This window comes from Pogona vitticeps, chromosome 14 (genome assembly GCF_051106095.1).
Source record: "Pogona vitticeps strain Pit_001003342236 chromosome 14, PviZW2.1, whole genome shotgun sequence".
Lineage (NCBI taxonomy): Eukaryota > Metazoa > Chordata > Lepidosauria > Squamata > Agamidae > Pogona > Pogona vitticeps.
In genome coordinates this window covers 17544058-17560667 of record NC_135796.1, presented here as the reverse complement: position 1 = coordinate 17560667, position 16610 = coordinate 17544058, and the positions used below count along the sequence as shown (strand labels likewise).

At 42.5% G+C, this 16610-nt stretch overlaps 3 protein-coding genes across 5 annotated transcripts in view; 1 reads left to right on the top strand and 2 right to left on the bottom strand.

The window, feature by feature from the left end:
* Positions 1 to 1975, top strand: part of ATP2A2 (ATPase sarcoplasmic/endoplasmic reticulum Ca2+ transporting 2) — a 43279-nt gene extending 41304 nt beyond the window's left edge. For both annotated transcript variants that reach the window (XR_012081941.2, XM_072983469.2), the window contains exon 21: positions 1058 to 1975. Coding sequence is in view for 1 of the 2 variants with exons in the window: in XM_072983469.2 (XP_072839570.2) it covers positions 1058 to 1071 (14 nt within the window). In the remaining variant the exon portion in view is untranslated. The remainder of the gene's footprint in view (positions 1 to 1057) is intronic.
* Positions 1 to 16610, bottom strand: part of GPN3 (GPN-loop GTPase 3) — a 184093-nt gene that overhangs the window by 156277 nt on the left and 11206 nt on the right. The gene's annotated exons all lie outside the window — the stretch shown is intronic.
* ANAPC7 (anaphase promoting complex subunit 7) lies at positions 5681 to 15761 on the bottom strand. Of its 2 annotated transcripts, none has more exons than XM_020802676.3 (11): positions 15509 to 15761; positions 14192 to 14378; positions 13720 to 13839; positions 13246 to 13357; positions 12700 to 12853; positions 11984 to 12126; positions 11505 to 11622; positions 10375 to 10571; positions 9560 to 9784; positions 8861 to 9011; positions 5681 to 7718 (listed from the first exon to the last, which is right to left on the bottom strand). In XM_020802676.3, exons 1-11 carry the CDS (start codon positions 15607 to 15609, stop codon positions 7529 to 7531), a joined length of 1698 nt encoding a protein of 565 aa, XP_020658335.1. In that variant the 5' UTR covers positions 15610 to 15761; the 3' UTR covers positions 5681 to 7528. The 2 variants fall into 2 exon arrangements, with proteins under 2 accessions (XP_020658335.1, XP_020658336.1); XM_020802677.3 differs by having other exon boundaries at positions 14290 to 14378; positions 15509 to 15649.

The window sequence follows — 16610 nt, the reverse complement described above, 5'->3', positions numbered from 1 at the left end:
CTAATAATAAAAAAAGAGGATTGTATTATAGATTGGAGACTGGGGAGAGAAAAAAACAGGATAGTATCTTTCTTACCGCTCTTATACTTTCAAGAAGCATCCTTTTAAAAATTGCATCTTAAAAGGAGCTGCATAGCCTGAAGGGATTGTATTTTGAGATAACTGCATCAAATACTGGTAGAATTACTAGAATTTAGCAAGGTTTGTGGGGTGGAGAGAAGTCCTGAATAATCAAGTGTAGCTGAAGGAAATTAAGTCTTGAACAGGATGGGAGCTGCTCTGATGTCTCTAGATGAGTAATTTATGCTCATTTTTTTCCACTGCAAACACCATGAATTGGGAAACTTAAAAGATTGGAAGTCAAAAATTCCAGAAGATCATGATCTGTGCCCAAATTAACTATTTTCAATATACTTGGTGGCCACCGAAAGGTCGTGGCTAATTTACACGTGCAGATCTAAGACTTCAACTTAAAAGCAGTGGTGGAGTGGTCGATATATAAAATTCCTGGATCATTTTTGGTGATTTAATCTGTAATCTGTTTTTATATATGCAAAATGTTAACAGACGGGTAAGGAACATGGATGGTGTGAGCTGGTTTTGGTTGCATCTGTAGAGTTTTTGGTGACAGTAGTTTCTTTCCCCATGAATAAAAGATGGTTTATGTAGTAAAAAAAAAAAGATTCTGGGCCATCCTGCTTTCAGACACAGGTACCTTGTAAGGAAATCAAAGAATCTCCATTCAGCAGTTACCTATATTGCAAAAATTAAACCAACTAACGAACTCCCAGTCTAGGGGGATGGGTGATCCATGGAGAACAGCTAATTGGGATGTTTTTCCAGCTTTTAATTCTTTCTCATGCTTTTTTTTCAATTAACATATATTTTCCCCATTGGAAAATGGGAGAGGCCAGTTTCCAAACTGTGTTAAAATGGTCTTCTGTCGCTACTGAGCCTTTTAAAAAATAAAAAGTCTTTGCTTTGATTAAGTCTTCTTTATCAGTCTTTTCCACTAACGTTTTCCTTTTTTTCTCTTTCTCTCTTTTTTTCTTTGCAGCAAAACTGGAGTAAATCACTTAGTCCTAAAACACATTTTTGCAAAATTGTAAGGTTAATTTTTTTGCATGCGTCTTTAGCAACGCATCTACTGAAAACATCTGCATGAGTCTTGTAAATGGGTAAAAAAAATACGTATATATATATATACATATATATCTTTCCTTAGGGAGGGATTAAAAAAATAGACCTGAAAACTTCGTGTTCCGTGAAGGAAGTGTGTGGTGCTCTTAAAAGCTTCAGTTTATATGCAGATCTACCCATGTGCAATATAGTTTTTAACTGAAAACAGACCTCCTTAAAGAAGTTTTGAGGTTGCATGAAGTCAAGAGTCCCTAAACTGCTAAGCAAGAATTAGAGTGATGATTGGCCAAGTTTTATCCTTTTTTTTTTTTCATTTCCATCTTTCGTTGTGTAAAATGTCATAGTTTATATAATGTACAATATTGGACTGTAATGCATGCTTTTCAGTTGTAAGTAGCGGATGATCTCTATTGTACCTTAACATAACACTTTAAACAGCTCTGTACAATATGCAATTCTATTTATACAGGTCCATTGACAACGGTACTGTTGCTGAATGTTTAAACAAAAACTGTAAACCTTCGATTCCATAACTTTCAGCTTTTTAAAAAAATATCTTGGAGTGTGCAAATAGACTCATTTTGCACTGTAATAATGTAACTTATTTAAATCTAAAGCCGTAGACACACTTTGGTGCACTACACATGTTGTGATGCATTCTATCTTATCAATAATGGGATTTCTAATAACAGACCTAGTCAGTTCCTCAGACAGCATGTGTGACTCTTTTTTAAAAAAGAAATTGTAAATAACATTGTCTGATTCAATGCTGGTGGTGACAAGCATCACACACCTACCATCTTGGTTTCGGGTAAAATAAACTTATTCTACAATATGTCGTTGCTTCGTTTTCTGGTGGTGCTTTTATTTATTATTAGGAACACGCAAGCTTTTCTGGCAGAACTTGCTCTGGATCATGTTCTCATGAGTATTGTTTGCCCGTTAGGCAGAATTAAAGAGGTAGAATTCTGGACCCATATGGTCCAGAGAATGCCGCCTGGACAGACATGTAGTGTGTTGGATATATATATATTTTTTTGGGGGGGGGACTGCACAGCCAGGATCCAGAGAACTGAACAAGAAGACCCAGGACACGGGTTTATTGGAACAAGCAAACTGCCAAGAGAATGATTTGTGAAACTGAAAAATGTTTCGGAATCTGAACCTGTTCTGTATAAGGGCACTTGTCATTAAAATATTACTTGACGTACACATGACTCTTTGGCTGCTTCCTAAAATATAACGTTGAATCTACATCTATTCCACATGCATTTTCTTCCGATTATCCACGCTTAAGTTTGCTGATTTTTTTCAGTTGCCATTTCCTTTTAGTGTCGACAAGAATGTATTCCCTTACCAGCATGCAAGAGCTCGCAGCTCTTGGATTCTCTCCTCGCTGGGGCGCTTGGGTAGATGTGTATAAATAGGTGACACCTTTTGCTAGTATAAATTGTTCCATTGTGACAACCTCAGGGGAAAAAAACCAATAAATCATGGTGTGTTTTTTTTAAATGGTATTTCCTGTTATAAAGGATGTGTACCAACAGTTTTATGCTTGGTGGCATATTGTTTATCAGTATTTGAAAGCATTTGTCACTTCTTCAGAAGGGAAGATTTTGTGTGCCATGGTTATGTGTTTTTACAGTACAGTCTTTGGAATAAATCAACCATGCTTTCCTGTGAACAGCGATAACATCGGCTGGAACAGTCACCATCTGGGAGGAAGTGCTGTATTCTCGAACAAGATGATCTATGGAGTCCCTTCCAATATTACCGTTCGGATTTTTGTGACTTACATGTATACCTTGCATTTGAACTTTTCTGGGGAAAAGGGGGCTTACATCTTGGTGAAATAAATTTAAAACAAGGTAGTGTTCCAGTGGAGCTGGCTGGATATCTCGGCGAGTTAGGCCCTTGGCTGTGGAGCCAGAGGTTGGGAGTTTGAATCCCTTACTGGGGCCTCCGGGTGGCCTTGGGCCAGACTTTAAAAAATAATAATAATAGCCCTATCTCAGCTTCTAAATGAGAGAACAAGGATGTTTCAAAGGCAATTCATATACAGTAATATGCTTTTAGAGACTTCAAGCAAGTGTTCAGGGAGGACTCGTGTGCGAGTCTCTGGTCTGATATGTGGGGAGCCCCATATCTGTTCTGTTGGGATTCTTTGTTGGATCACTGAGAGGCACAACTCCCAGGGTTCGTCCCCAGGCAGCATGGGAATTGTAGTCCCAAAGGGTGGCTTTCCCAAGAAGGAGCAAAACTGCTGGTCTGCTTTCTCCTTCGCCTGCCTTCAATCCAGGGCACTCTAGTGCTTTCCTTTTTTAAAAAAAGTATTTTATTTCAAGAGCCAGTGGTGCTCATTCACTTCACCTTGTTTCTACCACTCGGGCCTTTATTTTCAAATTCATTTTTTTTAAAAATCACACTCCCTTTTTGTGTTGTGGGCCAAAGGCAAGGTATTTAAAACCACAGCTCTGGCCAAACGGAAGGCATTTCAATGTTGGGTATTTGATTTTATTTTATTTTTTTGAAAGGCCAGGTGAAACAAGGAAACTTTGTGAACCTTTTGGGTGGGCTGACCCACTTTTAAAGCCATCGGGAGGCCAAATAAAGAAAAGGAAAAGAAAAAAACCCACAAAATCCGGAGGCCGGTCGGCCGGCCTGGGAGGGAACACTCTCCGCTTCTTTTATTTTCAATAAAAGGCAGAAGAGCTATTCCTCAAATTCTTCCCTGGAGACCTTCTTATGAAGGACACAGAAACTTTAAAAAAAAATTAAGTCTTTCAAAGTGCCACAAACTGTGCAAGGCGACCTTCCCTCAGGTAGGCCTCTATTACTACTTTTTCTGTATTTCCTTGTGTGTTTTACCTCAGAGGTCTTGATTTTATCTCAAGTTTGGCTTTTCAGACTCAACCCCCCCTTTTTTTTCTTCACCCTCTCAAGGCCTTCCTCCTTTGATATATTTTATATATACTATATTTATATTATAGACTTCATATATTTGACCTTCAGCTCTGCTTGCTTTGAAGTCTCTCCTCTTTTCTCCCCATTTGTCTTCTGTTCTGACTTTTCATTTATTTAACTTCTTTTAAGAATTCCAGTCTATCTATATACAATATACTGTATTTTATTTTGAAATGAGCTTAAGGACATTAATTCTGGGGTTTGCTTCCTTGGAAAAACTATAAAAACTTGGAGGTCATATAGACGAAAAAAAGCCTAATCGAGAACTATTGTGTAATATATATATTTCTGGGTGAAATTAGGAGCTTGTTGATTTGGGGGCTGGGATTTCTAAGGGTCTTTGTGGGTTTCAATTGCATTTATTTTTTTAAAAGTTATTTTTGCTATACTGTAATATGTAATGGCGTGGCCTTCAAAGGTTTCCTGTTGGGATGATTAATTTTTCGGGAGGATACAAAAGCCCCCCCCCCCCAATATATATTGACATTTCCAGCCAGGGGAAGCCATGGTAATTTATTGTATATTATTCATCAGCAGACATCTGTTACCATCCCAACTATAACTATTATTACAATATTTTATAAAACCAATTGTAGCTTGAGCATGCAATTTAAAGCCTCATTTAAAAAAAAAAACACTTAAAATTTAAAATATCAACTTTTCCTCTGATGAGGGATCTTCCTTTCCAAGTCCATGAAAGCCAGGGCTGCATCCTGTCGGGAGAACGGCTGGCTGGCGGTAATTTAAACGATGGACTTCAAGATATAAACATCTGTCCTCGGCTGCAGTGAAATTTCCAAGGCTCTCTTAAGGCAGTGCATTAAAGAGCAATTAAAGCCATTGTTAGTAGCAACGGAAGCAACTGGTCTAGAGGCAACTGGTCTAGAGGCGTTAGGAAGACGTGAATATTGCCGATGTAAACTTCCTTACCAGCAATGCAAGTTTATTCAGAGAGGGCAGCAGCTTCACCTCTTGGGCTAAGCCTTACATGCCTGTGGATACGCCAACCGTGTGTGATGGGATAAATTTATCCCAAAAGCAGATTCTCAGCAGTGTAAGTAATGGAACAGGGTTGTGCTGTTGACAACTCAGCCTTTTACCTTCTTTCAAGTTTGACATATTTTTTGTCATCGCTAGGCGTCCATCTTTCCTCAAGATCTCTTTAAATCGTCCCACTACCGAGTCAGCTTTTCCCCCCGTCTCTCTCCTTTCCTATGTGATGGGACATGACCATCAACCTCCTGGTCTCTTTCCTCTATTTTGGACGCAAAGGCTGTCATCCTGGAAAGGTATTTCACTATTCCCACCCCCCCACCCCCCACAATTTTAAGCTGCAGGATCATTGAAGCAGGCTGTTTTCTTTCTTTGTTACCAGGGGATTTTATGGAGATTGCAAGGAGATGTCCTCCTTGTGAGCATTAAATAGCTATTAAAAAGCGGTTGAATTCAGGTGGTGTCATTAAGAACGCTTATCCTCCTTTATACACACGGTTTCACCCCGTAGCAACTGTAAGAGTCGGTGTGGCATCGCAGCTAGGAAAATAAACTGAAATTCACATTCACTTACGTCTACAAATTTGTTTAGGCAAGTCACTTTTATTTTTATTTAAAAACAACAACATTAAGCATCTTCAGGGCTCCGTTCCAGGGCCAATACAAAGAAAGAGAGAACTACAAACCTAATTTGGTGAAGCTAGAGATGGTATTTCCAGCAGCCCCTTTCCCGTTTCAGTTTGGGAATTAGCATGGAGTCTCTTTCATTCAAAGAGAAAGCAAAACCTGGTGCCCAAGAATCTACCAAACCTCTTCTTGGTTTCTAAGTGCCTTGTACAGCCCATAAAGGTTTTGTAGTCCTTTTTTACAGCTCTAATAATTCACAAGAACTTCAACTACTGGACTGGTACAAACCACTTCGTTTCTGTGTTTCCCAAAGGAAACTTCTTATGCCTGTAAAACCCATCACAACTTCTAGTTTTTGTTAGTTGCGACTCGGTAGTAATGGCCTGGCAGTGTATTCGTTATTTCCCTACCTACCGTTTGCCCCCCATCTCTGTGGCAAATTTACACTGAGGCTTGTTTCAGCCATAATTTTCAAATCTTCCTTGTACGACAGAGTTTATTTCAGCAATTTCGGGGGGTTCTGTTCAACAAAAGTTTGCTGTGGTTTCTCATCTCATCACTGTGTTACCTGTACATTGTTTTGGCTTCTAAAAGTAGAAGAAACAAAGCAAACTCAGTCCCCCATCCCAAAACGACATCCACAATTGTTCTGGGAGAAGCTTGGGGAGCACGATGGTTAAGCTCTTTTCAATGTACTCCCGTCTTAGCTGGGCTGAGAAAAGGGTAGTTTCTGCCACTTCCACTTTCCTGCAGACCGACAGCAAGACAAGTATATATAAATCTTCTACACCCCACCTCTTAGTCTCGCATGCCAAAAGAATAACAATTATTTTTTAAAATCCCGATTTGGTGAGCCCAAAGAGGCTCTAAGAGGGAGCGTGTAGATAAAGACAGAGGAACATGGCCTGTTCTTTTATAAAGCAGCACTTTAAAAAAAGTAAATTGAAGACTGCACTTCACAGAAAGGGTTCCACTGGGCCTTGAGGGAATCATCCGATGCCGTCAAATCACAGAGTGGAACACAAAATGTATGTTTCTAATAGTGAGGGTATGTAGGAAGTTCTGGAGTTTTGTTATTGTTGATTGCTATTACCTGGAAAGAAACAGCTTCAATAGCCTTTTATTGGCTTACTCTCCTCAACGTTGTCCCATTCAGTTCTTCCGGTATCGGTAACAGGGATTTTGGCACGTCTTAGTGGCGAATGCACAAACCACTGGGATTCCTTCAACTCCTTCACACCTCTATGTGGCATCCTTCTGCTTTCTAGCAGGCCTGTGAAATGGCCTACCCATAAGCAGAAGAGGCTAGAGAACAGCCTGGAAGGAAATTTCCTGGCCTTCTGCGAGACTCCTACAGGTTTCCGGAGGAGTCTAAGCATCCCAAGACACTGTAAAGGCTTTTGTGCACAGAGCTTTCCTTCATAAAAGAATGTGAGAGCAGGCTACCTTTATCCACCACAGGAGATCCAGCGTAATTAGCTTGCCGCACAATTCCAACATCATTTCCCTCATTAACACATGTTTGAGGAACGGTTTTATGTGCTTTAAAGCTTCTAATTTAAGAAATAATAATTCAAAATCCCAGCTTGATATATCAAGGCCTCCCCGTCGAACCACTCAGGTTGCTCAGCCTTCACATTTAATAAGGGCCATAAACTAGAAACAAGGCAGGTATTTGCCACCTACGCTCCCCCATCATTCATTCGGATATGACTCGGCTTGGCTCTTTCAAGAGCACACATTCCCCTGGGCATGATGTCTTCTTGGGTCACCCTTTCAACACTTGACTTCCCAGCCCGTCTCGTCACTGCATGCCAAACCACTGCTCTTGATCCGCCCACTGGGCGGCCTCGCTGTCGCTGCCTTCGAGATCCCCCTCTTCTCCGCTCCCTTCCATGTCGTCCACATCTTCCTCTTGAGTAGCATCTGTGGGGCTTTCCTCTTTTTCCATTTTCTGCATTCCCTCCAGCGACTTCTGATCGTTGGGATCCAAACTAAGGGGGGGGGGGGAGGGAAACGGAACAAAAAAAACCACCAAGAAGCAGTTGAAAGACTAAGTCAGATTGATTTATGCTCTTTTCCAGGTTTAGTTTTCTGATTTCCACGCTCTTGTTCCAATTTACGGAGCCACTGCTTCTCTCTGCAGGGTGAACAATCCTATACACTCCGCAATGGTTGTGATTTATGAATAACCAGTCCACACTCTTACAGGGATCCTTTTTATGGTTTGGCACTAAAGCGGGCAAAATTCCATAGACCTTCCGACTTTTTACAGGGATGAAGTACCAGCCACTGAACAAAGCAGGATGCAAGAGATAAGGCAGTAGACAGCTCAGTGGTCAGGCAACGTAAGCCTGCCTATTCAATCCCTATAACACAGCTTAAATCTCACTTGAACCCAACTTGGCTGCTTGAAAAGCAGACGATATTTGTCAGAAGAAAAAATGGTACAACTGAACTTGTCTTTCTGGCCAAAAGCAGGTCTGGAGGGTGAAATTACATCTAGATCAGTGGTTCTTAACCTTTGTTACTCGGATGCTTTTGAACTGCAACTCCCGGAAACCCCAGTCAGGACAGCTGGTGGTGAAGGCTTCTGGGAGTTGCAGTCCAAAACTCCTGAGTAACCCAAGGTTAAGAACCAGTGATCTAGATGACGGTGAGCCCTGCCCGTCATGACATCTGGGGACATGATTTGCCATTCTGAGGACTCTACTGGGGGAGGCGGGGAACGGACGCTGGATTTCATCCACCTCTTCTTCAAAAAGTAACAGACCAGACATGAGGATCACTGCCAACTGTCCACTGATCTATTTCCAAATTAACCTTCTTTAGACAGTGAGATTATATCCTAGCTAGCTGTACTTCCTCGGTTAAATACAGGTCGGCAACAGCAAACCCAGGGGGTGACCAAATAGACTCAAAACCAGAATTTTAAAATCTTTTAGGAGTATACCAAACTTCTGCAGACATATGAGACAATGTGACTACAGCCACAAGTGCCCGCAGCTACTGGAAGGGGACACAAGGGGAGAACACAGAGGGTGCGGCCCATAAGCCCTTGAAGGTTCTTATCAACCTTCTTCTGAGAAAGACGGGTCATAATGCTCATCCTATGGCAATATTTCCAGAAGTTTACCTTAAAGCAATGCTATACTGGTCCATGGCTTCTTGATACTCATTAACAGCAACAAGGAAATCCCCCAACATTCGATGCAGAATGCAATCACTCTGGTTCGCCAGGGCGTTCCTCAGCAAAGCAATGCCATCGTCATATTTCTGTTCTCGGCCTGCGGACACAGATTTACGCCTATTTAGAGTGGAGCGACCACGCCGTTGAAGAAATCTTAGGCGTTTAATAGCATGAGTCTTGAAATATTTATAGCTGTTTATCAAAACATATGAAAAAAATAGTCTTTCCCCCCTGCAGATGTCAGGGTTGTGTATACGAGTATAATGAGTCTGAACTGCGCTTGAGCAGTTAAGAGTCGGTCACACACACCCATAGGGAGAATATTATGGATTCGTGTGCAAATTAATGCATTAGTGTCCCCTAAAGAAAGACAAAGAGGGTGCTTAATCAGAAGAATTGTTTCCCTGTATGAAAAGAAATGCTTTTTCAGTTGAACGGCAAATTATTCCGTAAAATAAAGCCAAGCACATGAAAGGCCTGGCCGCTCCAGAAATGAAAAATACAGACGCTAGACATGAAAACATAGCTAGAGGTTGAAGAGATTCGGGAAGGAATGGCCGCCTTCAAGACTGGAGAAGAGTGACTTGGTTTGGAGGGGCAAATCGAAGTGTCTCAAAGCCCGAGAGGGGAAAGAAGCTGACTTACTGAGCAGCTCGGCCTTTTTCACCACCGCTTTGATGTAATCGGGGCGCTGGGTCAGCGCTTTGTCCAGCAACGTCTTGGCCTTCTCCTGAGCAACAGGGTCTTCCAGGCAAACCGTGGCCAAGAGAGTCAGAGTCTGCGCGTTGGCTCCCAGGGTTTTGTACACATTGTTAGCCATCACGGTGGCTTCGCGGAGACCGTTAGACGCCAGGTAGCATTCAATGAGGCCTGAGGGGCAAAGAAGTCACAGAGGTCAACAATATTCTTATTCATAACTGTTTAGCTGCCTTTCACCCTGGCCGTGATCAAAGAAATCAGCATACTAGGCCGATCCATTTAAAAGTTCAAGGACCCTAGTATATCAGAAAGACAACCTGCCAGTGTGTATTTCCCCTGTTGTTGACTAATTTTATTTCATATCCTGCTTTTTCTTCAGTGAGCTCAAGGGAGCATATTCAATGGGGACTTAAAAGCTGGTTCTCCAAATCATACATCAACACACTGACCACCATATTACATTTAACATTACAGTAGGACCCCCTTATCCACGGGATCAGGATGTGCCGATTCACTTACCCATAGTCTGCAAATATTAAATGAAAAATCCTAGAAACCTGTATTTCTAAAGTGGACATTACCATGACTGGCCACTACAGAGAGCCAGAGACCATGAACACTACAATATAGTCTTAGCTATTAAAATAGTATTCCTTATAATTCGTGTTTTCCAGCCTCCGTGGTGGTGGTGGTGGGCTTGGATCTGATCCCCCGTGGATACCGGGGTCCTACCGTACAAGACGCCTGTCGCCTTCACTTGCCTTCGTAGCAGTCCAGCCTGCAAGGGGCGAGCCGTATGGCTTCGCGGAAGTGGATGATGGCCTCCTGGACTCTCCCCATGTTGCGAAGAGCCGCGCCTTTCAGCAGCAACGCCTGCACGCTGTTGCTGTTCAGCTGAATGGCTTTGGCCCCCAAATACAAGGCCCGGGAGTAGCGCTTGCTGTAGAAGCTATGGCACCTGCGGAGAGGCGGGAACCGTAGTTAATACACTCAGCCTCTTCCATCCTCAGACAACAGTCTCCGAGTTCCTCCATTACAGCACCCTCTATTCCCAGGAGAGGCCCAATTTCTACCCTCTCCCTCCCATTGTCACTACTTTTCACAGTACAGTCTGCTGAATAAGAGACTACATTCCCCCTATTAAGATCCACAAAGTCTTTCGCCATTAGGATAATCGATTCTACCACTGTGAAGTCTTACCGGTTTTCCAGCAAATGACTCCAAAATGATGAAACCACTTAATCACCCAAGCCTATTTCTACTTTAGCCTACCCCAGCTTTTTCAGTTAACAATTGCTTTTGTATCGGGAGACTTTAAGGACTTCTCCAGTTTTCAGGAGTTAACAGCCAGAAGCAGTGTCATTGAGAATACAGAATAACAAAGTTTGTAAGTGGCTGTTCACAAAAGCCTCAGAAGCAGGATTGTATCTCAAGCAGTTTGGTTTTGAAGTGCATGGATATTTTTAGAGCCAACAGCTCTTAAGCATTTCAAGAGCAGCAAAAGGTGCCATGTCAATGGCAAAGACCCCTGGAATCTATCACGTAAAGCCTCGGGCAGGTTCCCACATGGTTCAACGGATGCAGCAATTTCAGATGAATCGGTATTTTGCTGCTTGACACGATGCCATTAGTCTTTAACACAAGATAACCAGAAGAGCAATTAGCAAATAATGGCTTGATGTGCTTAATGGGTCCTTGAGCAAAGTCAACCTCATGAAAAGATTTGGTCTTAAGATGGTTCACTGGAATAATAATAATAATAATAATAATAATAATAATAATAATAATAATAATAATAATAATAATAATAATAATAATAATAATAATAATAATAATAATAATAATAATAATAATAATAATAATAAAAAAACAGCAAGGAATGGTCTGTTACCCGGATACCACCCAAGGCTCTGCATGTTGATCAGAAATGTTGAACAGCCGGCAACCGAGGTTCTCCACATCCTCCAGACGACCTTCACGGGCTAACAAGTAACCATACACATCCATTCCTAAAAAAAAGAGTTTGACAATCAAAACAGCATTATGACTAAGACAAACACAATTGTCCTAAGGCTCAAGAAGATGACAGGATAAATCTATTCTCTTAGATTTAGAAACCAATCAGAAAAATATTTCAATTAGCTGCCTAGTCTGTACTAATTTTAACTTCAATGTCATTACAGAACAACCATTAAAAACCTCAGTGGGATTTCTGGTTCCATTAAATGCAGTTTATTCATATGTGGTTGGTCATATGTCCTTCAAATTCAACAGGATGTATTTCCGAATAGGCATAGGTGGAACTGCCTTGTAAATTGAACAAAGAACTACAAAGGATGACACCAAATCTCCCTGTTCACGGAAACACACCTTTTATTAAATATGGATCCAACATTTGTGCTTGTTCAAATTTTAGGATTGCATTTTTATTGTCGCCGGCTCTGAAATACAAATCGGCTAAGCTTCCCAGGATATCCACGTTGTCTCTGAGTAGTGATTTTTTCTCCAGGGAACTATCAAGAGAAGAAAAAACACTGAAAAATAAGAGCTACACCAAAGCGACAGCAATTTAAAAGCCATATTTCAGAATCTTAATGACACTGTCATTTATATTTATTTTATATTCTGCTTTTTTTTGCAAAACAAAAAGAAAACACAGTTCAATCTCAGATGGTCTTTTCTTTTGCTCAGAAGCCATGCATTGATGCACATGATCTTTTGGCACAGGGAGGCTTTTCAGCTGTTTTGCCACAAGAAGATTCCCAACATAAATCTGGTTTTAGGTCAACTTGAAAATGCAAGGAGTATAAATGGACACGCCAATCCTAAATAAAAGCAGTACGGTGTGATGAGTGGCTGGAAAACACCTACATAAAACAAGCTGTATCTGAACTCGAGCGGGGGGGGGGGGAGAACGACACATATACGGAATTTAAATTCCAAAACGGTTAAAGACATAAATAAAAATTCAGTACGACATCTGGCTTTGCATCAAATAGGAAAAAAGTCTTCTGCACCACACAGTATAGGACACTGGGCAAAGCCATCCTTCAAGAAAGTTTCCTGGTTTGCCCAGGAATTCTTACCAGATGGTGTTGATGGCTCTGGTGTTATCCCCCGTGTGCACAAAAGCGTACGCTTTGATCCACACCGAAAGCCAGTCCAAGTTGGGGATACTCTGGATCACATTCATAGTCATGGAGGCCACTTCGGCACCTTTCACCGAGAGCGACAACAAACCTAAATGAGACATTTAGGCGACGATCACAATTGTGCCACAATAAATAACCTAGAGGAAACTATTGAGTAGAAACGGCAGCTAATGGATTCTAGGGATCCTGCAACCCGCACCCGCGGTCCTTTCTCTCTTGGGTACGGAAGAAAATTGGAACAGCATTGCTCCGGCCTCCCTGTGCCCTGAGGCACAATACATGCAGCCATCATCATAACCCCTTCACAGTCTCTGCTCATGAGCTGGCAACAGACTGAGTGCACTCCATTAATAATCCACATTCTATAACCTCCTTTGCTGGAAACCTCCGTGTTTACTGTGTACACCTTTTCTGGCAAGCAAGAGTGTGACTTCGGAAGCATTTCATCGACCATCTTAATTAGGAAGGGGAAATAGTTACCGAGGATGGCATCCAGGGCAAGCGGGCACTGCCTCAGAACTTCTTTGTAACTTGTCACAGAGGAACGCTCCTGGCCAGCCTTTTTGTATAAGTTTGCCAGCATCATGTTAATCTGTAACCCACACAAATACAAGAGAGAGCATCTATATTAATTAAAGACGACGATGTATGCCTGCCTGTAAAAAAAAATGCTACGAAGTGCACACGGGTTTAAAGTAGCCAGCTTTGCCATAACACAGCACACTGTCGTAAGGGCCTTGCGTTTGTTTACCTCACATAGCCCTGTACAACCCTATGGGCTTGCAATGTTTAAGCAAGTTGCTTTCGGTTTTATTTAAACGGCTGGAGATTTGTGGCATACATTTTGCAACCAATTCCTTGAGAGAATTTCTATAGCTTGCATGCACCCAATCTCAAAGGGTTCTGAGAAATTTGTCTCTCCCCCCCCCCCATGCCCCATTAGGAATAACTCACTTTTGGGGTTCTTTGTCTGGATGGGATCCCATCAAGTATAGCGATGGCATCTTTGTCCTGCTTCAACATAGTATAACACTCGGCCATTTTGTATTTCACTTCTATTTCGGAAGGCAGGCACTAGAAATACAACGGAGATGACGTCTTAAAAGTTTTGCACCTCTTGCAACATGGAGAAAGATGAACTTTTTAACCAAAGGTTTCACATTTGAATGAATCGGGAAACCATGGGGGAATCAAGAATGTGGAAGGATTACGAACTGCAATTCCAACTGTATTATTTTTTGCACCCGCCTCTGCTTTGCAGATCTTGGGTGTGTGTGTGTAGTGATAAAATGCTGAAATTTCCCATTACAGTTGTAAAATAAAAGAAGACTATAAACCAATCTGAATGGAAATCTCCTCCGGCAAAGATAACCAACCACCCAATGCCGACAGAGGAGATGCTAAGCAGTGTTTTAACTACGAGTACCTGGCTCTGAGGAGTAGATGTTGCATTCCCCGTCGACGGCCTCACTTTTGACGTTTTACTCAGCGCTTTCTTCTGCTGCAAAGCCATTGTATACTTACTGACGGCATTTCTGTATTCCTTGTCGTGGAAGAGAGAATCTGCGTGATACACAAGCAGCTGATACTTCTGTGATGGGGAAAACAGCTCACTGCAGGAAACACAAAGCGAACAAACTTTAGCCGGCTGCAACACAGCCCTGGTTTCGGCCGACACTGACAATGAATTCATCACTTGGGGCTAATGTTGGCTTCATTAGAAACTTACGACCCGTCGGCCTCTAAAGTTGCCATAAGACTTTTCAAAAACATGCCACACAATTCTGCAGATGTTTATGAAACATGCGTTGCATTCAGGGAGCGGACTAAATTGACTGTAGCAGAAGCACACTAAAAGTCCGTTGCATTAAATGCACAAATTGCATGCTCGTCACAACAAAAATTTAAAAGATGCAGGTGTGAAAATGGGGCTGGAAGCAGAGAGATTTTTTTTCTTAAAGTACCATCTATGATCATTCTATTTAAAGTACACAAAAGAAGACTTTCATACAAGCAGTAACTGGCCACGCAACATGTTTTCTGCTTGTCAAAGCTGGTGTTAAATGATGAAAAGGAAGATCTAGGCTTTGGGGGGGGCGTACTTGTTCAAATCCCCACTGCAAGTGAGGCTTCATCATTGGTTGGTTGGTTGGTTGGTTGGTTTGATAGGCTGTTTTTGTCCCAATAAGGGAAGGAGTCTCACAGTATTAAAATGATTAGGAACCAAAAGCACAATTAAGTTAAATATACATATAAAAACTAATTAAACTGTACGCTAATTGAATAATTCAAAGCAAGTAAACATTAAAAACTCATAGGTGTTCCTTCAGGTCAATCCACCCTTCCGAAGGAGCCTACCCCGCAGGATTGTTGTGATTGTTAAACTGGCAAGGGGTGGGTAACAAACAAGGAGAAAGAAGCTGAGTCACTTATGAAAATACTGTATTACAAATAGGAAAAGAAGAACAATTCTATTTCTAAAGCTGAAGTTACCAGAACTGGCCACTAGAGGGAGCCAGAGACCAAGCTAGGGGTCTAGCCGTAGCGAGTCAAACAGCGTTCGCTCTAATCCGCGGTTTTCAGCATCCGCGTGGGGACTTGGAACCGGCCACCCGCGAACACGGGGGTTCTACTTGTGAAAGCCTTGACACGTCATAAGTTGGAAGCCTCTCTCGGAAGCCTCTTGGGAAGGCACGGAGTCCCGACTCTTTCTCTCCCCCCCCCGCCTGCCCGCCCCACTCACGGGTTGTTGCCGCTCATGGTGAGGAGGAGCCCGCTGAGGAGCCGCACGTTGGAGTGGAGCCCGGCGGCCGCCATCTCCCGCACATGATCCACCACGCTCATGGCGGCGGAAGGAGGCAGGCTCAGGAAGGCGACGGCTGTCCGTTCAGGCACCGTGGAGAGCGCCCCTCCGGCCTCCCAGGGCAACCTAAAATGGCGGCCCTCGGAGGGGTCCTCGCCGTGAAAGCGGCCATGATGGCAGGGCGGGAGCGCCGCCCGAACGGGGCCGTCCTGAGCGCTGCCTGTCTTTTGTTTTCGTTTTTTTCTCTCTCTTCTTTTTTCCATTGAGGAAAATATTATTTTCCTGAGAGAAAATTATTCTACCTCAGGTTTTGATTTTTCAAAACGGTGTCAAGTCCTTAGAAAGGTTTGTGTTTTTAAAAAATTAGGCACTGGTGTACGCACGACGAGGTGACAAGAGGACCCTGGAGAAGGGAGGGAGACCTGAGCATGCGCAGTAAGCTCCCGGTGCCTCTTTTTAAGAAGTCTTGCCAGCTGACAGCATGGATTTTATTTATTTAACTTATATGCCGCCCACACTACCCGAAGGTCTCATAAAGACTGGAATATTCTCGGGTTTGGGGTGTTGTGCATGGATTGCTCTTCAGCCTCTTAGCCCTGAACGTTGTTAAACCATGCATGTTAAGGTTGCAATTCTGCATTGTAAGTGGCTTGAGAGTAAATCTCATTGCATTGAATGGGGTGCAATCCTGAGTAGCCACACATGGCGAAATAGGAAGTGGACCCAGAATCCCTGCGGTGTGCAGTTTGACATGTTTTGCATCTCTTTAAAAGGCAGTGACTGCAGTCTTTTTTATTGATTGATTGATTGATTGATTGATTGATTGATTGCAAATTCAAGACATCTTGAGACCTTGTCTTTTCAAAAAACTGCCCGCCTGTTGCTTGTGAGCACTTTGAGGTTTCCCGAAGCCTGTAACACTGGTTGCATGGGCCCTGGCCGTTGGGGTCCCGGTGGATCGAGTGGGAACTTTCCCACATGGAAGATTACCTCTCTCATGGGGTAATTTTTCTCTCCTAGGAAAGCTCCTTTGCTATCACAG

Excerpts from the sequence above, each read along its gene's own strand:
- ANAPC7 (XM_020802676.3), bottom strand. The coding sequence starts at position 15,609 with ATGAGCGTGGTGGATCATGTGCGGGAGATGGCGGCCGCCGGGCTCCAC. Across the intron at positions 13,358-13,719 it reads CCAGACAAAGAACCCCAAAA|ATTAACATGATGCTGGCAAA; the intron begins GTGAGTTATTCC and ends TGTGGGTTACAG. Across the intron at positions 11,623-11,983 it reads GGATCCATATTTAATAAAAG|GAATGGATGTGTATGGTTAC; the intron begins GTGTGTTTCCGT and ends TCTTTTTTTTAG.